Source organism: Chelonia mydas, chromosome 8 (genome assembly GCF_015237465.2).
Source record: "Chelonia mydas isolate rCheMyd1 chromosome 8, rCheMyd1.pri.v2, whole genome shotgun sequence".
Classification (NCBI taxonomy): domain Eukaryota; kingdom Metazoa; phylum Chordata; order Testudines; family Cheloniidae; genus Chelonia; species Chelonia mydas.
In genome coordinates, this window is record NC_057854.1 from 44,716,822 (window position 1) to 44,739,568 (window position 22,747).

At 50.5% G+C, this 22,747-nt stretch overlaps 1 protein-coding gene across 2 annotated transcripts in view; it reads right to left on the reverse strand.

Annotated features, from left to right (window-relative positions):
• Positions 1–18,374: 18,374 nt before the first annotated feature.
• LOC119566955 overlaps positions 18,375–22,747 on the reverse strand; it is a 37,250-nt gene continuing 32,877 nt past the window's right edge. For both annotated transcript variants that reach the window (XM_043552744.1, XM_037907449.2), the window contains exons 5-6: positions 22,234–22,301; positions 18,375–19,948 (exon numbers count right to left, since the gene is read on the reverse strand). In XM_043552744.1, coding sequence (XP_043408679.1) covers positions 19,761–19,948; positions 22,234–22,301 — 256 coding nt within the window. In that variant the 3' untranslated portion in view covers positions 18,375–19,760. The remainder of the gene's footprint in view (positions 19,949–22,233; positions 22,302–22,747) is intronic.

Here is a 22,747-nt window from a genome sequence, read left to right on the forward strand (position 1 = left end):
AGGATGTTCCTTCCTTTAAAACTGTTCAAACTTCTTTCCAAGAGAGGTTTTTAAAAGTTCAGTTTCTCTGCCATTTTTGGCTCATCTTTCTCCACACTGGTGATGATTAGGGCCCTACCAAATTCATGGTCAGTTTTGGTCAATTTCATGGTCATAGGATTTTAAAAATAGTAAATTTGTGAAATTTCAGATTGAAATAGCTGAAATAATGAGAGGTGTAATTGTAGGGGTCCTGACCTGAAAAGGAGTGTGTGTGTGTGTGTGTGTGTGGGGGGGGGTTATAAGGTTATTGTAGGGGGGTTGCAGTACTGCTACCCTTACTTCTGAGCTGCTCCTGGTGGCAGCACAGCCTTCAGAGCTGGGCAACTGGAAAGCGGCAGCTGACGGTCAGGAGCCCAGCTCTGAAAACAGGGCCACTGCCAGCAGCAGCATAGAAGTAAGGATGGCATGGTATGGTATTGCCACCCTTACTTCTGCACTGCTGCTGGCGGGGTGCTGCCTTCAGAGCTGGGTGCCTGGCCTACAGATGCCACTCTCCGGCCGCCCACCTCTGAAGGCAGCACAGAAGTAAGGGTGGCAATACCGCAACCCCCCCCCCTTAAAATAACCTTGGACCCCCTGCAAGTCCCTTTGGGGTCAGAAATGCTGGTCTCCCCCATGAAATCTGTACAGTATAGCATAAAAGTACATAAAAAGACCAGATTTCACGGTCCGTGACATGTTTTTCATGGCTGTGAATTTGGTAGGGCCCTAGTGATGATTCTTACTATTTTAGAGTCTAGAGAGGACCAAGACAGGGATCAAGGTCCCATGACAACAGGCACTGTAAGGTAGGATTTAGTTCAGCAAGTTGCTGAGCATGCTGACCCCTGTTCCAGAGAAGTACTGAAGCACATGTAATTTAAAGTATGTGAGTAATCCCATTGACTTTAATGGGATTGTGTACTTTAGGACTGGTCAAAAACTTATCAAAACTTTTTTTTCTGGGGGTGGGGGGTGATAGAGAATTGGGTTTTCAACTGCAGGAAAATTTTCACAGAAAGTTTCCTCCAAAAATTTCAGTTTTTCATCAGTCAACTCCCAAACTGAGAAATGTTCAGTTTTCACCCATTTCCCCCCTTAAGTGCTTTACTGCTCAGCGCCTTACTGGAACATGACCGTAATAAGGAGACAGTCACTGCCCCTAAAATCTTACAATCTAGGCATATGATGACAGACAATAGATTCATAAGACTCCCAGGCCAGAAGGGACCATTATGCTCATCTAGTCTGATTGAAAGCATCTTTAAAAAAAAGGAAAAAAGAAAAGGAAAGAAAAGAAAAGAAAAAGAAAAAAAGACATCCAGCCTTGATCTGAAGACTTCAAGTGATGAAGAATCCACCCCACTGGCAGATGGAGGCCTGCTTTCTGCCTTGCTTCCTGAGCAGTGTGACCAAGTGGCTAGAGCACTGAATTAGGTCTCAGGAGATCTGGGTTTTATTCCTAACTCTGCTAATGGCCTGCTGGGTGACCCTGGGCAAGTCACTTGAACTTTCTGAGCTTTGGTTTCCCCACATGTAAAACAGAGGAAATGACACTGACCTCGTCTGTAAAGCTGCTCCCAGATCTGTTGGCGAAGAGAGCCACAGAGGAGCTAAGTGTTACAGTTCCGAAGGCCTTTTTTATTCCCTTTGACAAGCTATGTGTGGGGCTTGGAAGCGAACAGCAGAGACTGCTACAAGGCAGAGCTGAACGGAGCCACGGCCTGAAGTAGCAGGGGTGCTACAGGGCAGGCTCGACATACCTCAGCACTGCTCAGGGTATCAGTTTCTCACTTGTCCACTCCCACGAGCACTAAAATTAACCAAAGTTCCAGTCCCCTTCAAAAAAAAAAAAAAGAGATTTAAAAATAGAAGAGCAGGTTACTGGAATCTCCGGGGCCCGGCACACCAGGGACTGCATTCCTCAGTGCTTGTGACTTGGCAGTATGATGGGGTCACTGCTCTTCCCCAGACAGGGGCCCTCCTGTCTCCAGCATCCCCTTTGGTGTGAGACATGCTGCTGGCCCGGGAGAGGCCACTTCACAGCGAGACCTTGTTTTTATCAATTTGTTGGCTTCTCCATTGCGCTCAGAGCATCAGCAGCTCCCCCGCACTCATTCCCACTCACAAGGTGCTTCGAGTTCAGCATTAAGATTCACTGTTTGCAGGATCGGGGCTTATGTTTCTCAGTCCATCACTGTATTAGCTTTCCTTAAGCTGGTGAGTGTCTTCATTGAGAAAACAGGTTACGTTTGAACAGCACACTTATACACTGGTAAAATGGAGCGGGGGAGTTGCATGGATGCCTTCTGCCACTCAGAATACAAATAGTGAATAGTTGGCAATTACAGGTCAATTTTCAGATGCACAGATGAGAGAATGTGATTTAAAGCTCAGGACAGACACAGCCATGCTCTGGGCCAGATCAGCAGGGCTGGCTGCTGAAGACTTGTAGAGTAATGTCTTTCCACAAGAATTTACAATCCCACCCCTACCGCCTGCAACAGGAGTTGGCTGTGCAGCAAAAGACAAACACCGGTCAGCAATCCATCTCCACTGTCAAGCGACAGGGTTATGGGCCAGCCCCATCCCTGGTGTCATTCCACTGACAACAGCCGAGTTGCATCAGGGATGAAATTGGGACAAATGGGGGAGAAGCATTCCATTCGATCACTAAGCCATTGCTAGTTAGAAAAATCCTGGCTTCAGCTGTGGCCATGGGTTGTGGGCGAACAAGCTGTAGGGGGAGACTAGCCCCTGGCCCCTCCACTTTCATCCCCCCTCCCCACCAGAGCCCAGAGCACACACAGCCCATGCCCCCAGCCCAAGAGCGCTGGGCAGGCAACGCAGCCGGAGCGCCCTCAGCCCTAGGCCTTGTGAGCACCATCCACAGCCTGCCTGCCCCAGCCTCTTGGCCACAGAAGAGTGGGAGGGAATTGGAAGCAGGCAGGAGCAGGGCTGGGAGCGGAGTGTGGGCGGGGCTACACCAGGCTGTTTGGGGAGATCTATGCTACCTGCTACCCATGGCTGTGGCTGACCAGAGTGTGATGGGGTCTTCGTGGGGAGAGATAAAAAGTACACACTCCCTACAGTCTGTGCAGAGCCTTAAGTCCTACAGGGAAGTCCTAACAACAAAACAACACCTGTGAACTCAGCACTGCCACAGCTCTCTGCACAGAGAGAGCATTTTCACATATACACTGGCTGCAGAAAGCGTCTTCTTCCTCCACCAGAGGAATGCTGCAAACACATTTCCGAAACTGCAACATTCGCACCTTCTAAAAAAGCCAGACGGTTTGCATATCCTACTTCCTCAGATAGCCCCTCCTCTATTTCTGTCTTCAGTTGCACTTGCACAGCTCAGGAGCAAAAATAGATACTCTCCCACCCCGGGATCCTAGAGATAACACACAGTAACAATCTTGTGAGGAGACAGACAGCCCCTCTCTGTCTCTTTCATCCTGGACACCGGGTTGTGCAGAGAGAGAAGGCTGATGCTGCCGTAAGAGTGTTTCCTTGTTGCCCTTTTTTACACTAACAATTCTCACTGGACATTGTTCTTTGTTTACTGTTATTACTAGATTTGTTACCACAGCAAATGAAGGCACCAGTCAGGATCAGGCCCCAATTCTCCTCTGGAAGGGAGTGGGGTCTAGCCAGCACAGACCATTCTGCTCATTCCCTCCAACCGTGAGCCCTTCAGCCTCCAACCCCACCCTCTGCAATCCTGGCTTTTCCCCACCCCTGGCTCCTCAACCCAGCCCCACTCCCCTCACCTCCTTGCCCAGCAAGTCCTACTCTTACTCCTCTGGACCCCCGCTCTCCTAGCCCAGCCAGTCCCAGTTCCCCCTCTCCTGGCTCCTCATGTACTCTGTGTCTCTTCCCCACCTTCCCCCACCAGTCACCACCATCCCAGTCCATATTCCCATCCTCACTGGCTCCCTGTCCCAGTCGAACTCCTTGGGTTCCTTGCCCAAGCTCAGTGTGCCCCCAGCTCTTCGCCCCAGTCTCTTTGCCCACCCAGTGCCAGTTTTCTTCATGCACCCTGGCTCCTCGTCAGATCTGTCTCTCCTCCTCCTTTGCCTCCCTGCCCCTGCCCTACTGGTTCTCAGTCCCACTCTCCTTGTCCAGCCAGTCTCAGTCCTCATTTGAGGCTCCCAATCTGCCTCTTTGCAATCACTCTCCCTCTTCCTCTGACCCAGGGGTGTGCGCAATGGGGGGGAGGGGCAGCAGGAACTCCTCCCAGCCCTGGGGGCTGGAGGGCAAGGGAAGGAAGAGCAACCTCCTACCGGGCCAGGGTGGGGACACAGAACGTGCCCCCCCCCCCCAAGATATCAAAGTTAAATTTCTGCGCACGCTCCTGCTCCGACCTCAACCACCAGTGCATTTCCCTCTCCCCCACCCCAGTCCCCTTTCCCTCCTCCCACAAATGTCCCCCACAAATGTCCCACCCTGCATTTGAATCAGGCAGTGGCTTCCTCCTCCAGGTTGGTTGGGCCCAGCCAGGGGGTTGCTGAGAGCTCAGGAGAGACAGGCTCTCCCTGCTCTCCGTTTGGGTGCTTGGACCCAGCATGGCCCACAGCAAACCAGAGCTGCAATTGCAGGGAAAGTCCTGCTCAGAATCTTCAGGCATATAACTGCTACAAATCTAAGAGGTTTCTTTGGAGCACATGCAACCTACGATCAGCTTGGAGCGAGGCTCAAGTGGGGCTCCACAGGGAGCTGTTCTAGGTCCAGTGTTGTTTAACATCTTTATTAATGACCTGGATGTAGGAATAGAGAACCTACTGATCAGATTTGCAGATGACACAAAGCTGGGGGGGGGGGGGGGTTGCTATTTGGAAAATAAAGCTGAAATTCAGAGGAATCTTGATGAATTGGAGAAATGGGCTATAGACAACAAAATGAAATTCAACAAAGACAAATGTAAGGTGCTACACTTAGGGAAGAAAAACCAAATGCACATATGCAGAATGGGGGGAAACTGGCTTGGCAGCAGCACTGCTGAGAAGGATCTGGGAGGTGTGGTGGATCACAACCTCAATATGAGCCAGCAATGCAATGCTGTTGCGATAATTAATAAATAAATAAATAATAATAAAAAGGCAATTGCAATTTTAGTCTGCATTAACAGAGGCATAGCATGGAAATCACGGGAGGGGATAGTACTGCTCTACTCAGCGCTGGGTAGGCCGCAGCTTGGGTACTGTGTCCAATTTTGGTCACCAATATATAGAAAGGAGGTAGAGAAACTGGAAAGGATCCAAAGGTGAGCGACAAAGATAATCCAAGGGATGGAATGCAAGTCATATGAGCAATGGCTGAAGGAATTGGGTATGTTTAGTTTGGAAAAAGAGATGAAGGGGGAACATGATAGAGGTCTTCAAATCCTTCAAGGCTGCCACAAAAAAAGATGGAAAAAAGTGGTTCTCTTGCCACAGAGGGCAGGAGTTCAAGAGGCAATGGGCTCAAACCACAGCACAGCAGATTTAGATTAAATCTCAGGAAAAGCTCCCGAATTTAAGAACAGTTCCTGAGCTGTGCAAGTGCAATCGAAGACAGACTACCTAGGGAGGTCAGGGAAGCTCCTTCACTGGAGGTTTTCTAAAGGAGGCTGGACAGCCATCTGTCTTGGATGGTTTAGACACAACAAGTCCTGCATCTTGGCTGGGGGGGTTAGACTAGATGACCCTTGTGGTCCCTATGATTTTTTCAGAGGTGACAGCTTGGCAAAATTTGGAGGATTTCCCAGGAACAGCCAAAAGCACTTCCCTGTTCCAAAGGCCACCCCACCTCTGGCGCCCCATGCTTGGGACTCCTCCCAAGCATGAGGCACCAGAGCTGCTCACAGAAAAGGTTACCTGAATTTTTTGACATGGTCAATGATATGTTTTCCCCTACCTGGTTCCCGGAAATGGCTGAACTGTCCTGGCTGAAATTTACTTAAAACACTCAGCCTGAGGCAGACTCCTGGCATGGAAAATAGCAGTCCAAATGGACAAAGTTGGCAAAGTTATAATCAACTGAAAATGGTCTTATAATGGGACATGTTGGGCCACCTTAATAAGCAGTTCCACCAGCTCTGCCTATAATTTCCGAACATTTTTTGGACAGAAATGGCAAATTTTTCATTTACATTTTCTGAACCTTTTAAATTTTTCAATGAAGTTCAGACTTTCTGGGAGAGGAAGCATTTGTTTCTGCAGGAAATTCCCCCCCCGCCCCAATTATTCTCCTCCCCCCAACACCATTTTTCCACTGGAAAATTAAAGGGCAGAAAGAGGTATGAAAGTGAGGGAAAATACTCTCCAACTGTTTTTAAATTTACCCATCACTCCCTGTTTCCCTCCAGCGATAGGAAGTAAAAAAAGTTCCATTTTGGTGGGGGGAAAAAAAAATCTAACAGCACACTGACTACAAGGACTGATGCTTGGTGACCTGGAGGACACCAGGACCTGCCAATATGAGCATGCACTGTGCCCCAAGACTGGCCACCACCACAGAGGTAAGAAAGTGCCTTTAATCTGAGGTTGTTACTGATCGCATTAGCATTCCTTTGTCAGGTGTCTGGAATGTATTGTGTTATACTCTCATTGCAGATAATTAGCCGTGTGCCGCTCCTTAAGTGTTCCTTCTAACGAGCTAATGTAGTTTGCTTAACAAAGAGAAAGTTGGGGCGGGTGATTTGATTACAGTCTATAAATACCTACATGGGGAACAAATACTTAATAATGGGCTCTTCAATCTAGCAGAGAAAGGTCTAATGCCATCCAATGGCTGGAAATTGAAGCTAGACAAATTCAGACTAGAAATAAGGCATAATTTAACAGGGAGAGTAATTACCCATTGGAACAATTTACCAAGGGCCACGGTGGATTCTCCATCACTGACATTTTAAAATCAAGACTGGATGTTTTCCTAACAGATCTGCTCTAGGAATTATTTGGGGGCAGCTCTCTGACCTGTGTTGTACAAGCAGTCAGACTGGATGATCACAATGGTCCTTTCTGGCCTTGGAATCTACGATGCTGCGGTTTAGTCCAGCCCCTAGGTGGGCAACAGAGTTATTGGAAGATGTGTCTGTGCTGTCAATTTCTGCTTCTCCAAAGGACCCATAGATTGTAAGGCCAGAAGAGACCACTGTGGTCACCTAGTCTGACCTCCTGCATAACCCAGGCCAGAGAACCTCACCCAGTAATTCCTGCATCAAGCCCTTAACTAATGTAGATGTAGAAGGATTCTCCCGCTCCAGACAAGCGAGTGAGAACTGGGGAAAGCCTGGCAAGGAGCCTGAAGCCAAACAACTGCTTTCCAGGTTCATCCTCTCCTCCACCACTCCCCCCCACCCCCCGGTAGTTGAATGCTGTCTGACTGCTGCTGGGAGGTGAATAGGTTAGCGAATAGGAGCCATGCCAAACCCAAGAACATGCATCCGATGAAGTGAGCTGTAGCTCACGAAAGCTTATGCTCAAATAAATTGGTTAGTCTCTAAGGTGCCACCAGTACTCCTTTTCATTTTGCGAATACAGACTAACACGGCTGTTACTCTGAAACACACCGTTACTTATTTCCACAACCTGAAATGCACATTAAACCCACCTGGGCCCTACATGAGCTACACAGCTCGACACAAAGCACTTCAGTGCACATGATTCATAGTTTAAGGCCAGAAGAGGCCACTGTGATCATCCAGTCTGACCTCCTGCATAATTCAGGAAAGGCCTGTGGCCAGGGTTAATTCCTGCTTCTAGTTCAACCAGCGCTGGTTGAACTAGAACAGATCTAGAAGAGCACTGAGTTTTGATTTTAGAGATGGAGAGATGTAAGTTGTTCCGGTGTTAGTTACCCTCATTATTAATCATTAGTCCCTCATGTGGGAATGCTTTGCAGAATCAGGGCCTCTCTCACCAATGGACACAGCAACACGTCGCTAAAAGAACTACTCTGGGGTGGGAACGACCTGTTGGCTAGATGGAACGTGCTGCTTTAGACCGGGCTGCTCTTCACTGACCAGCCTTACCAGAGTCCCCTACCTCTGTCTGGCCTGGCTTGCAACCCAGCTCGCTTTAAGCTGGCACAGACTGGGTTATAATGAAGTTGTACCCCTTAGCCTGAGTCTAACACAGTACAGTTAGGGCTCATCAGGGCAGTGTTATCTGCTATCACCATCCCCGGCCATGGACACTTTGCCACATAGATGAACCCTACTGTGGAGCCGTCTGGGGTTTCCCTCATCGCCGGTAGAAGGCAAGTAACAGGATGAAGGGCTAGATCCTGGAAAGAACACCACAGGTGCCAAGCAGATGAAGGGTGATTGATTTCCAGATATTTGGCTGGAGCGGACTTGGCCTGTTTTCTTTTTTCAAGAAAAGCAAACAAGTGAGAACAGGGAGGTATGAGATTTCCAGCTCAGGTGAGGCTAGATAAACAGTGCACAGCAGGAAACATTCAAAAACTTCTGAGGAGAGCTGGGTGAAATTTTTTCCACTGAAATAAATGGAGATCTGGGTCAAATTTGATGAATTTTATGAATTGTTTCAGCAAAAAAAACAAACAAAAAAACACACATTCCAAAGAAGTTGAACTGTGTTGTTTCAGGTTTCAGAGTGGTAGCCGTGTTAGTCTGTAGCAGCAAAAACAACGAGGAGTCCTTGTGTCACCTTAGAAACTAACAAATTTATTTAGGCGTAAGCTTTCATGGGCTAGAACCCACTTCATCAGCTCCCTGGAGTGGAAATACAGTAGCAGGTATATATACATAGTACATGAAAAGATGGGAGTTGCCTTACCATTTATATATACCTGCTAGTGTATTTTCCATGCCATGCATCTGATGAAGTGGGTTCTAGCCCACGAAAGCTTATGCCCAGATAAATTTGTTAGTCTCTAAGGTGACACAAGGACTCCTCATTGTTTTTGTGTTGTTTCAGTTTTTCATTTTGAAATGCCTTTTTGTGCTGAATTTTACCTTGATTTTGTAAAAAAAAAAATAATGAAAAAGTTTTGTTTCAGGCCGAGTGAACCCTTCAGTTTGACTCAACATAATTTTTAAAGCTTTTTTTTTTGTTTTGCCAAAAAATTTAAGTTTAATTTCAGGTTGACCCAAGATGAAGGTTCCCCTGCCATTCCCTCCTCATCCCCTACATTTTGACCACCACACTGGAAAAATCAGTTATTCACACAGCTCTGCTCCTGAACCCCTGCAGCCCTCATACCGCGTCTCCCACTTCCCAGGTCCGGTCCCTTCTGTGACTTTTCCCCTCCGTGACCTTTTGAGATGCCTCCTTACTCACTCTCAGAGAGGAATACCCCTCTTCCATGTCTCCCCAACCTCCACTCTCAATCACAACAGCAGCAGTTCCTTTGGCAGCTTCTCTGCTGGCTAAATTCAATTTTGGGGGATTCCCAAGTCCTGACACCAGTTTGGTGTGGTACATTTGCTTGTAAGCACTGGGCTGCCAAAGCTTGTTTGTTATTGTAGGGTTGCTCATAAATGTTGGCTGTGAACATTGGCTTGATTTTGCCGAGTGGCTCATGAGCACCGGTTTGTTATTGTAGGGCTGTCCAGGAACGTTGGGTTGTTTTGTTGGGCAGGATTTATTTTGAGACAATCTGTAGACTGTTAACAAAATTTGGAACGAGATAAGAAAAACAGGCTAATAGGGTCCATTTACAGCAGGAACACATTTTCTCTGGCTGATCAGAGATATGGATAGTTCTGGCATTTGGAACTATGCCAACCTCCCCCAAAACATTCCTGCAAAGGGAGACTATGATTACAAGGACTGAAAGTGAAATGCCCTGGGCTCAGTTGCCACAGAAACTAAGCTGGAGCGCGAATAGCTGCACTCAAGACAGAGCCCTGTGAGTCCTCACTGCCCATGGCCTGCATAGACTCCAGAGAGCTGCTGTTCAGCCCAGAACCACCACCAGTTACAGGAAGAGTTTAGAAGCAATCAAATGCCAAACACTGTATACAAGGGGTTACAATTAGAGCAGCCTGCAAACTTGGGATTGGAACTGCCGCACAGTTCCTGGCAGCTGTTCTCTCGGTGTGTGCCTACACTGCATCTGGGAACCGGCCGCCCAGCCCGGGGCCACAGGTTCATGCCACATTAAAAACAGCCGTGTAGACATTGGGCTCTGAAACCTGGGGTGGGCTTAGAGCCTGAGCCACAATGTCAAAGCGCTGTCTACACAGCTGCTTTTAGCGCACTAGCGGGAGCCCTGCCATCACAAGTCTATGGAACCGGGCTGAGAGGCTTGCTCCCAGATGCAATGTAGACACACCCAGTGGGGCATCGTAGGGGTATGAGCACACCAGACAACTTGCAGGATTGGGGCCTTTGTGCCGGAGGCCGATCTCTAATTACAGTGCTGCTGTTTGACTATTTGATCAATGAGCACCCTTAGCAGAAGTCAGTGTGCACGATGCTCTCATTCTCTCCCAAGCAGCACGCTCTTTAAGTGCTAAATACCTTTAAGGATCTTGCCCAAGTGTCTTGCCCAGGGTCACACAGAGCATCTGTGGCAGGGTGGGGAACTGACCCAGGAGCTAGCATGTGAAATTGAGAGCAGTGTGGGGGAGATGTTACCTACATATCCAGGGTATGGAAGACCCGGCCCGCATCAGCTCTAAAAGCTCAGCATTTGGTTCAATCATCTGCCCCTCTCACCTGGCCTCAGGTCCTTTGGAAATAAACCAGCCCTTTGCTTGCCCAGTTCAATTCCAGCGGTCCTCAAATCCCTTTGGGCCTGGGAGCCAGATCCTAGTTCTCCTCTAGCTCTCACACTGCAGGGAAAGGAGTAGCCGCTTAGGGTCTCCCCCAGGGAGTCTGGCTTCTGGTCCTGCTCTTTGGGCAGCTTGCTGGCAGCCTGTTACTGACTGACAGAGGTTAGCCCTCACCATCTCTGGTGGCCACTTGCTCTACCTGGGCTGCAGCCTCTTATCCCAACTGTCGCTGGTCAAACACTTAAGCACAGCTGGGGAGGCAGCTATGCTGTCCCTTAACCCCTTCATGTCTGTGGCAGGGTGGGGTTTATACACCCCAGTGTCACATCAGCATGTAGGGGCACTGGATGCCGCAAGGCAGTGCCAGTGAGCGTTAGAGCCTTTCCCCTGGAGGGCCCTCTGCAGCTAGAATCCTGCCCTGCCCAGCAGGGATTTGGTATGGCCAGCCTCAAGAGATCCAAAATCATGAGTCGGAACCCCCAAAATCATGGGGCTGGCCTCAAATAACCATGAGACTTAAACAAGGCTCTCAACCTTTCCAGACTACTGTACCCCTTTTTGATTTGTCTTGTGTACCCCCAAGTTTGACCTCACTTAAAAACTACTTGCTTATAAAATCAGACATAAAAATACAAAGGTGTCCCAGCACACTATTACTAAACAATTGCTTCTGTTCTCATTTTTACCATACAACTATAAACTGAATCAACTGAAATATAAATATTGTACTTACATGTCAGTGTATAACAAAGGTGGGCGAACTGCAGCCCATGGGCCACACCCGGCCCGCAGGACCCTCCTGCCCGGCCCTTGAGCTCCCGGCCCCTCCCCCGCAGCCTCAGCTCACCGTGCCACCAGCGCTCTGGGCGGCGGGGCTGCGAGCTCCTGCCGGGCAGCACGGCTGCGAGAGCCGCCGGCCTGCCCTGGTGCTCTAGCCCAGTGATTCTCAAAGCCAGTCCGCTGCTTGTTCAGGGAAAGCCCCTGGCGGGCCGGACCGGTTTGTTTACCTGCCGCATCCACAGGTTCGGCCGATCGCGGCTCCCACTGGCCGCCGTTCGCCGCTCAGGCCAACGGGGGCTGCGGGAAGCGGCGCGGGCCCAGGGACCGGCTTTGAGAACCACTGCTCTAGACTGCGCGACAGCATGGCTGGCTGCAGGCAGGCGGTGCGGCTGCCAGTCCTGGTGCTCTGCGCAGCATGGTAAGGGGGCAAGGAGCAGGGGGCTTGGATAAGGGGCAGAGGGTTCCAGGGGGCAGTCAGGGGACAGGGAGGGTTGGATAGGCGTGGGAGTCCAGGGGTGCCTGTCAGAGGGCAGGGGTGTGGATAGGGGTCGGGGTAGTCAGGGGACAGGGAGCAGGGGGGGTTGGATGGGGGTGTGGTCCCGGGGGGGTGGTTAGGAGCAGGAGGTCCTTGGAAGGGGCGGTCAGGGGACAAGGAGCAGGGGGGGTTGGATGGGTCGGGAGTTCTGAGGGGGTCAGTCAGGGGGCGGAAAGTGGGAGGGAGAGGGGGCCAGGCTTTTTGGGGAGGCACAGCCTTCCCTACCCGGCCCTCCATACAGTTTCAGAACCCCGATGTAGCCCTCAGGCCAAAAAGTTTGCCTACCCCTGGTGTATAGTATATAGAGCACTATAAACAAGTCATTGTCTCTATGAAATTTTAGTTGGTACTGACTTTGCCAGTGTTTTTTATGTAGCCTATTGTAAAACTAGGCAAATATCTAGATGAGCTGATGTACTCCCAGAAGACTTCGGCGTACCCCCAGGGGTACGTGTACCCCTGCTTGAGAACCACTGACTTAAACCATGTGCTTTAGTCTTTTGACACTCCTCTGCCAATGGGTGTAGGATAATTTCAGGTGGCAAAGCCAACCTTTAACGCACACCTCTCCTTGCTCCTCAGCTGGAGACTCCATTTACCCTCTCCTCGCCCCTCAGAAAGAGGACCTGCCATTCACTTCTTATTCCTGTCTGGGTGCTCTCTTCAGTTATTTCCTGTGATAAAAGGAGGGCTGGATGGTAAACAATTTGAGGACCATTAATTGATTCGCACTCGCACTTAGATATCACTGGCTGCGGTCGATGAACTACAGATATACAGCTTAACAAACTTTAACCTGCTATCAATTAGTCATATTAGCAATAACGTCTCAGTAAAAACAATATGGGACTGGGTTACCTTTTGTAAGGAGCAATACTTCCCTGCTCCCCTGCCACTTCTTTGCCAGAGACTGGGCAGCACTCTCCTCTCCCCCTGTTCCAGCACCCTTCCCCCCTCCTCTGGGCCCCCCTCTTGACCCCACATCCTCCTGCACCGCATTCCCTTGCAACTTCTAACTCTGCCTCTAGCTAGGGTAACCAGATATGAACTGTGAAAAAAGGGGACAGGGGGTGGAGGGTAATATTACATAAGAAAAAGTCCCAAAAAAGGGGACTGTCCCTTTAAAAACGGGACATCTGGTCACTCTACCTCTAGCTCCCTCTGGGTCTCCCACTCTACCTTGCAGGGTGTCTCTGCTGCTTCTCACAATCCCTGGGTCCAGCCCCACCCCCAACCATACACTGGCAGCCATTTTGCCAGTGGGCAATGCTTCAAAATCACTAAAAACAGTGGGAGGTAGCAGACAAGTTTAAGGGCTGCCTCCCTTCCGCACCCACATGCAGATCGACTGTAGGGAAGTGGCTGCTATCTTGCTGGCTTCATCCCCAGTGGCAATAACAAGAGATGGGGGCCCTTTTGAGTACAGGAATAGTCATGAGCTGGCCATGGGGCCTTGATCTCAGCGGGGGCCCAAAATCACCTTCCTCACTACAGATCTGCTAGCTTTGGCAACCCTGTAATTGTCAAACACGCACATTGGGCATGAGCTGGGGGAGTCTGGGAAAACTCACACAGGGCAAGAATAATAATCATAGTTTACAGAGTAACAGCTGTGTTAGTCTGTATTCGTAAAAAGAAAAGGAGTACTTGTGGCACCTTAGAGACTAACCAGTTTATTTGAGCATGAGCTTTCGTGAGCTACAGCTCACTTCATCGGATGCATGCATCCGATGAAGTGAGCTGTAGCTCACGAAAGCTCATGCTCAAATAAACTGGTTAGTCTCTAAGGTGCCACAAGTACTCCTTTTCTTTTTAATCATAGTTTAATCTTTTGGGGACATGTTCAGATTTTTGGGTCGATCTGTTTTTTGGGTCAATCTGGCAGCCGTGGCAGGAGAGCCCCGTAAATGTGGCGATGTTGGGCCCCTTCTCGCTTCCGTTGTTTTCACTGGGAATTTTCTCCGTTAACCACCATAGGAGCAGAGCTGGGTCCATGGAGAGGTGGCCAAGCGAGCAGGGACTAGAGGCCACTGAGGATACAGCCAGAACGATTGTGCTGGGAGATTGTAGACAATCAGAGAAGAAGCTGGGATTCCAGCTGGGAATCCTCCTGTCCTGCAGGCTGCCCCTGCCTGGGGCCGTATTTGCAAGGGAATGTTATATTAAAGGAACCTGAGCAATGCATTGAAGTCTCTCTGAAAGAAAGACGAACTAATTTGCACCATGCAAACTGGTTCATCTCCGCTCTTCCAAGGGATGAGGGCATCCAGCCCCCTAGACCAGGGGGCCCACTCCCCATGGCAGATACCCCTCTCGTCTTGTTCCCACAAGTGAGCGGCTCTGTGCAGCCCCTGCCCAGGAGGCCTCAGTCATGCCAGGCTTTCCCTTCCTCCCGTTCTTCAGACATTTCCGGTCACATCTGGGACAGCTGATCCCAACCCCCCACCTACGATGGGGCAGCTCTAGGGCTAAACAAGAGTGAGGCAAACTGCAGTACCTGCAGCACTCCCGCTCTGGGAAGCAGTAGTTGGGCCCTGCATCCTTTCCTCCTCTGCAGCAGCTGTTGGGGAGGCTGAAGCACGTACGCGTGCACCTGTGGGGCAGCAAACAGGGGGCGTCCCCCTGGAGCAGGAGGGCAGTTCGCACTACTACAGCTGCTCTGATCTTGTAGCGGCAGAGGGTGTGGGCAGGGGTTGGAATCTTTCAGAGTCAGCCTTAACATGTAGGGCAGGGTGTGAAACAGTCTGATACCAACTCCCCACCTCCAAATGGACCAGCCTCCACCCAGTGTAAGAGTGTAGGGAGGGGCAGAGGAGCCTTTGGGTCCCACACTGAACTGGGCTCCCACCAGGACATGGGGCAGCTGAGCTGTATTTGAGGAGCTGCCCCCAAACTCCAAGCAGCACTGCTTTGGGGAGTGGAGCTGCCTGCACTGGCACCAGGAATCATGGTGGCCGGCTGGGAGAGAGACTGCAAGCAAATTACAGATTAAAGGTCTGTGCCTGTAGCTGCTTGTGAGGCTAAGGGACACCACTGGCCATCTGAGCACAGGAACGATCCAGATTCCAGACACTGCTACATCAGAGCTAGGAGTGGCTCTGGGCACCAGCTCTGGGGGCAGAGCAGGAATAATTGCTGCCTATAGAAAGCTCAGCAGTGCTGCTGGCATTCACAGCAAGCCATGCTATGGGAGACCAAATACTTCCTGGGGATTGTTGGCGAGAGACTCACCAGCTGGTGTGCCCCTCCTGGCTGGGGACAGCCTAGCAGGCTCCCCTCCCCTGGCGCCCCCTGGCTAACAGCTGCTTCAGTACTGGGGTGGTAACTCGGCTCTCCAGCCAAGCCATGTTCAGTTCCACCCATCCCAGGGTACCAACACGCTGCACCAATCCACATCTGCTGAGATATCGATGATCAAGCCTTCAGCTCATGTTCCTCCTTGTCTCTTCTCTGTTCAGTGTCCAGTCCCAGGGCTTTGCCCCTGGAGACCCTCACTACAGCCCTGCCCCTCCATCCAGGCCCCCCACAGGCGCGCACGTCTGTCCTATAGCCTGGCCACAGCTTTCACAGCCCTGGGATCCCTTCTCAGGATATGTTTCCAAGGCCTAGACATCTCCTTCTGCCCTGACGCCCTTCCTTTAAATTTATACAAACCACCCAGCTCCCCTGACAGCTGAGTCTCATCCTTCATTGGCCCTGACACACCCTGTAGTTGCCACCCAATGTCCTAATTGGCCAGTGTGGGGTCTAGCTGCCATCACAGTGATGTACAAACTCCCCCCCTTTGAGCAAGAGATGTCCTGCCTTGCTCCCGATCACAGCTGGGGTTGTCAATGGCACTGAAGGGCGTTGGCAGCCTAACTCCCCCTCACTTTCATACACCCAAATATGACGATATTTTGTAGCACATCCGTTCTCCTTTCCCACTGATTGCGCATAGCTGTGAGATTACCCTGCCGACTAGCACAGCGTAACAGCATTCCACACACCTTCGCTTCTCGCTCATTTCAAACAGGGGTGCAGGCCACCTGGAATCCCCTGGAATCTGCTCCCATATCAGCCTCGCCCAGGGGAAGGAGATATGAAAACTGCCTGTGACACCATGATGCCTCTCCAGGGCAGCAGCTGTCTCTGATAGCATGGGACAGTCGCATGCATCTGAGGGTCAAATGTTTCTTTGACCCTCCCTAGCCCGGCAGCAAGACCTCACTGTCTTTTAGGCAGTTGACACCCATCAGATACGTTACATTACACAACTAATGTTGCAAAATGAACAACTGAACTTACCATGTGCATAGGACCTGACTGTTTCCCCATTCAGTGCAATTTCCTGCTCTGGCCCCTGTTTTGTAGGCCAACTCCTGGTAATTTGTTCCAGAGTGTTAGGAGTCAGGGTTACGTACCAACTCTTGGGGATGTATGAATGCCTAGAGTCAGCTACTGCTGCATTCTTGCAGGAATCCTTCGTGGCATGTGTCTTGGTTGCAGTTTCAGCATGAGACGAGAGCAGATTAATAACTCTAATTCTCATGCAAATCTCCAAAGGAAAAACGTGCTGCTGTTTACTCCTGGAGTTAATTACTAATAACACATTAAGCTCCCTGGCTGGAAACCATTACAGAATGGCAAATGTTAATTGTGCCAGTTTGCATTTGCACAGCACCTTCCATCTAAAGAGCTCCATGTTAATTAACTTGCCCTTGCTCCCTCGCTCACCCCAAGTGTATGGGGGGAGGTATTATTTTACAGACAAACTGAGGCACAGCGTGGTTAAGTGAATTATTTTCCTAACCTCACAACAGAAGGCTGCTGAACCCAAACCAGGTCAGGAACCCCAGTCCTGTGCTTTAACCATAAGACCATACACGGTTATAAAAAGCCAAGAAATGACTATGTAATTAGGGTAAGGAGTGCTGGTGAAAGCCTGATGTTTATTACCTGGCCGTAGTCACTCTACACAGATCAGGGTTACAGAGGATAATACCCCTGCCACATGGTAGGGGGCAGTGTCACTGACTCCCATGGCTACTGTAACATCTCCTGGAAGGAGGGAGTTAGAAATGATGCCTGCCCTTCCGCTGTCACAGAAATGTAAGTTACACAGGCTGTGAAACTAGCCAGATTAGATCAATTTTCTATAAATTTGCAATAGTTAAAGGCTTGGGAAATTTACCAGTATCACTATAATTATACCACAATAGCTATCCCGGTATAACTAGCCTGGGTGCACACTTAGGCCACTGCTAGCTGGCTAATTGTACCAGTATAATAATGCTGGTAATTATGTAGACAGGCCTTCAGACTTTCTGCCCAGGACTACAGCTGCTCAGAGTTTACAGGGATTTTTTCATTCTATTGTTTTGTGGGTGGGAGGTGAATGGTCAGGAGGGCTCTTCCCAATTTGCAGCAGTAATGCATCTGGCATTAGTTGGCACATGGTGGGCTGCTTCAGAGCAGCGTAGGATGGAACAGGCCTGTTCTGTTCCCTCCTCTGTACACATTGCGTCATGGAACCTGGCCCTCCTTGTGATGTTTGTCTTTCCACTTCTCAGGCTTTCAGTTCCTGAAAGTAATCCATGAAGCTCTTATGTGTTTGGGCCCAGGCCAGCAATAGCTCATGAGCAGAAATTAAGGTGATGCATTCAGGATCAGGATCACGTCAGAAGAAAGCTTGGTCTATATGGCGGCTGAACACAAGTGCACAAATGCAACAGATTTAAAGAGCCTGCTAAACTGTCAGACTTGAGCACAGCCTTTGCCCTGTGTGGACCTCTCAAAAAAAAGAATCCCTGGATTTCTGTGCCACTGGAGCTGGAGTCTAAGTAAATGGTAAATGAACAAACACAAATGCAGCATAGCAGGAAGCGACTGGCTGGGTTTATTGTGAGAGAGGCAGAATTATTCAGTCCCACAACAAACAGTCTCGTTCATATGCAAGACGCTGGGCACTTTATTGCAATGAACGTCAGTGCAATCAATCAAGGGAATAATCAATCAATTAACTAAACTAAGCTGCCTTTATTCCCTGGTCTGTCTTTCCAGTGTGTCGGTTAAGAATGTGTGTAACACGTGCAATACACCGTTCTCAAATGCTTTCAGGCTGAAAGCATTTGGAGCGCAACTATCATTTAGTACATATTTGTACCTCACCTAAGTGCCTATAGGCACTACCACAATGTAACGTTAGATAGTAACAATGGTCTCGGTTGATTATTTCTTAATCTAGGTCCTTACAACACCAACGTCAGTTACACAGCTGCTTATCCTAGGCCAGGAATGACGTAAACCAGTACACTTAGCGTCGGCTCAGACGGCTAAAATCGATTTATTAGAAACGTGGGGCACTGCCCAGAAGACTTTGGTCTTCAAAAAACAGCTCCACTCGGATGCCTGGATCACTCACAGCCAGTTAAATTCCAGCCCCTTCCCTCTTCTAGTGGAACAGCCAGACATTTTTAAAGGAGCAGATGATTGAACTATTCATAGATTCACAGCAACACAACTCCACGGCACGCCTTTCTCAGAGGGCACGGAAACAGCCGTCAGATGGGGAGGTCACTGCCTGACAGCGATCCATACGCATATCACAATTACACTTTCACAGCAGGCGCCTTCTAGGACTAAAATGAAACTAGCTACTGAAGAGCAACTTCTTCTCAATGCAAAGGACCACAGTAGCAGTCACATGGCAGGGTGGCAGCGCTTTGTTAAATAGAAGACCCAGGATGGTACGATCATTCACCCAATTGCTCATTCAACCTGGGTGAAATTCCCTCTTTTCTCCCTGACTAAATGGGCTTTGGGCAGAGCATGCCAGAGGAGCTGTGGGAAGGGAATCAACACCCAAACCGTTGGAGCGGGTGTCAAGCAACTCTGCAGCCCATCCTTGCCCGCTAGCTTCCTAGTACTACCTCGCACTTATGTAGCCCTTTTCCTCTGGAGCGCTCAAAGTGCTTATAAAAAGAGCCAAGGGACTCATTGTTGCCATTTTACAGATGGGGAAACTGAGGCACAGAGCGGGGTAGTGACTGCCCAAGGTCATCCAGCAGGCCAGTGGCAGAGCCAGGTCTCCTGGAGTCCCCACACTCCCTCTCTGAAATTTGTGGCCAGCAGTAAGGCTAATCCCAGTCCCAGCCACACCACCCAGAGCTATGTGCAACTGGCATGAAGCTCTGCAAAGGAGTGCAGAGTTCCTCTCTTTGTCTGCTCCACAAAGGCTCCTCCCATCCCAGAGGAACGGACGAGGTTTTACTCTAATGAGGATAAGAGCTCAGCCCCACTATGACTGTGTAATAAACTGTCAGCTGTGGTGACGTCTACAGGATGGGTGGGTCATGGCTGACCTGTCTTATAGGCTTCAGTCTGAGCAGGGGGAGTATGTAAGGAGCCCCCCATTGCTCCTGGAGGGGCTAAGGGCCATTTGTCTAGGTTCCTAGCTACCAAAGGGAGCACCCTGACCTGTGGAGCAGGGTGCCTCTGTCTATCTCGCTTAGCAACGTCAGCAGGACGAAAGGAGGAAAATTTGCTGTGAGCCAAAGGTCTGTATTTGGGACACAATCATAAGCCATCATATTGGGGTAGGGGTCTGGAGATGGCCAAACGGTGACTCAGCCATTGTCATTGATACTGGAGAGGAAACAATTATACCATGATATCCAGCAAGGTGGGCCAGGTTCTCAGGGTGTCCCAGCCCTAGGAAATCAAATCGCTGTCCAGATGGTGCTTTCTCACTTTGCAGTCCCCAGGCTCCTGCGGCTCACAGCCCTCGTCTTCTTCCCCCAGGGAGCAGAGCGAGGTGTAGTGAAGGATTCCCGCGTGGTACAAAGTGTGGGGAGAGATGGGCTTGCCAGGAAGTGCTGCTGGCCTGGTCCAGAGCCTCTCTGGAGGGAGAAACAGTTTAGCTGCGGTTTCTTGGCTGCCATGTTGGTGGGGGAAGGCGGGTGTGAGAGGAACTGGTGCAATCGCAGAACAAGGCGTGCACTCCATCCCTCCTCTGACTGAGCCCGAAATCCAGGGGCAACCTACAACCCCATGCAATCCGTGCAGCTTTCCTCCTGCTCACATTCACAACCCTGGGAGCTTCACGGCTCAAAAGTTTGAAGGGGCCTAGGGAAATGAGTGGGAGCCTGGAGCGTTCCCCTAAATCCTGCAGATTAAACCTGCCTCCTCTGCTTCCAGGTGCCAGCCCACATACTGTTCTTGCTTTATGGAGCCCTACACCGCTTGCTTCCCGGCTCTCTCTGTTTCCACCATGGCAGCTTTCATTGATGTTCTTGAGCCAGCTCTTGCTGGATTGGACCATTGGGAGCAGAGCATTATCTGTGGTGGGCCCTTGATTCTGAGACTGACTTCCCTCCCCTGGCCCGGGAGAGCATGACCATCAAGGCATGGTGTGGCATTCATTTGTCCTCAGGATTTTGCCTGGAGGGTGGGGTTGGTGTTGCCACCTATTTTCCTTGGTCCTTGGAGTGCCCACCCCCTTGCATCTGAGTGCCCCCCATTGCTGCCATGTTTATTCCTGACACATGATGGGAAGTCTCGTTATTTTGGGTTAACAAGGGTCATTTAACTTGTTGCAGTTCCTCTTTTTGGAACTGCCCATGTGCCCATGATGGCATGTACATATATCCTCCACTATATCCGAAATCTGCTCTCATATCTTCCTTTCCTCCACCCACACAGAGGTCATACACAAGCATTTTTCTCAAGATCACACAGTTGCCCTCCTCCCCCCAATGCCTCTCCAGCCATGGTAGCAATGGTGGGAATGGGAGCATCGGTAGGGGGCTGACGTTTGACCACTGCATGTCTGCACCTACCCTAAGCAGAGGGGTGGATGCCGTGGCTAAAGGATAATACCCTGTCTGTGATAATGCTCCTGTCACTGGGGGAGACTAATAGGAATGCTAGCAGGACCGTGGTGGTAGCTGAGCTGCTGCCCAAAAGCAAGGCCTGGCTCGGGGCTCTTTTCTGGGCAACAGATGAACCCTGAATGATGCGTTTTCCAAATGGTATTTCCCATCCTACACATGGGACGACAACCACTGCCCTCTTCTAAGGGGAGGTATGTACAGGTGGCCTGAGGCACAATCTCTCTTCTCCCCCAGTGGACAGATCCCACAGCTCTGCCTGCTCCAGCGCGTGCTGTCCTGGCGTCCTTCTCAAGGGTCAGTCAGTGAGTCTCCTGGGGGTAATAAACCCAGAGCTGAGGTTCAGGGCCATGAATGGAACTTCCTGCTGCAGGCAAAGGCTGGGGCCACCTCAAGTGCTGCGTCTGGAAGACGCCACGGACTGTCCTTTTAGACTTTGAACGCTCGTGTGTGCACAGGCTGGCAACACCTAGCTCTGTGTGGCTGCCCAGTGTTTGCTCAAGCTGATGAGGATCAAGGCACAGCCAGGAAAGGAGCCCTGACTCAGGCCTCTGCTCTAAATACGAGAGCCCAAACTTTCTGAAGGAGCTGCTGTTGTTTGGTGCCTGTTTTGGGGGGTTGATTTTTAGAAGCGCTGAGCATGGGTAGCACCCACTGGCTTCAGATGGAGCTGTGGGTGCTCAGCACTGGAGAGAATCCTGCACATGGTGCTCTGGATGGGCAGGCAAAATCAGGGGCCACTTTTGAAAACTTTGGCCTAGCCGAACCCAGCCTCTTAGCTGTGGTTTGTGTGTGTGTGTGTGTGTGTGCAAACATGTGCAGCATGACGGTCCATGTACACCAACCCCCAGAACAGGTGTTACCCGACACTGCCTATGGATCGGTTACATGCCATGAAGAAGTGTTCCCATACATCTGCCTGCCTGGCAGCCCTCCACATCCAGGGGCAGCTGGTGACAATGAGGAGAAGGTGTCAGTGAGCTCCTAACCACTCTGTGGCTGAGGGCAGGGCAGCAGCCTGATCACACCTGCTGGGAGCGCGCCTCCCAGGGCGAGAAGGAGGAGGTGGAACAGGCTACGGGTTGCTGTATAGTAGAGCTCTTCCACTGAGTTTGGTGCCTAAATACCTTAGAAGATCTCAGTCAAAGGAGCAGCACAAAGCACCTGAGGCTGAGTTCAAAGCTGGCTACTCCCTGCCCTGAGCACATAGAGCTGCTAATTGCAGAGAAGAGCGAATGTTTCAGGATGGAAGCCCCAGGGCCACTGCACCAAGAACGCCAAAGGAAAAGCCAAACCTGCTACGACGAGGCCACCGAAGGCAGGATCGGGGGCTTTGGCTCTCACAGGGTTGAGGGACATCAACCTGAGGACCAAGAAGGGAAAGGAGTCAGGTCCCCACATGCCAGGGTTATGGGTCAGGAGGGTTTGATCAGCTAGCGAGGGCAGGAACAGGGTGGCAGGTGTCCCCCTGGAGTTTTTAATGTGCCCCTCACTAGAGGATCTTGGGAATAGGTCATGATCATCTTCCCTTCCCGATACTTCTGCCTGCTGGGCTGGGAGCCAGGTCTGCTGGTGGAAATCCTGGCTCCATGGACGTCAACCACAAAACTCCCACTGACTTCCGTGGGGTCGGATCTCATCCCGGAGCCTAACCCCAGCTTTGCAACTGACTTCTCCTGACCTAGTGAGACGCACTCAAAACTCCCTGGGCCTTCTGCCCATACCTTCCCTATAAGGAACCTTAGCAGTCCAGCGGTTGGGGCCCAGAGTGCGCCCCCTCGATGCGCTGGGGCACAGCACAGCCTGGGT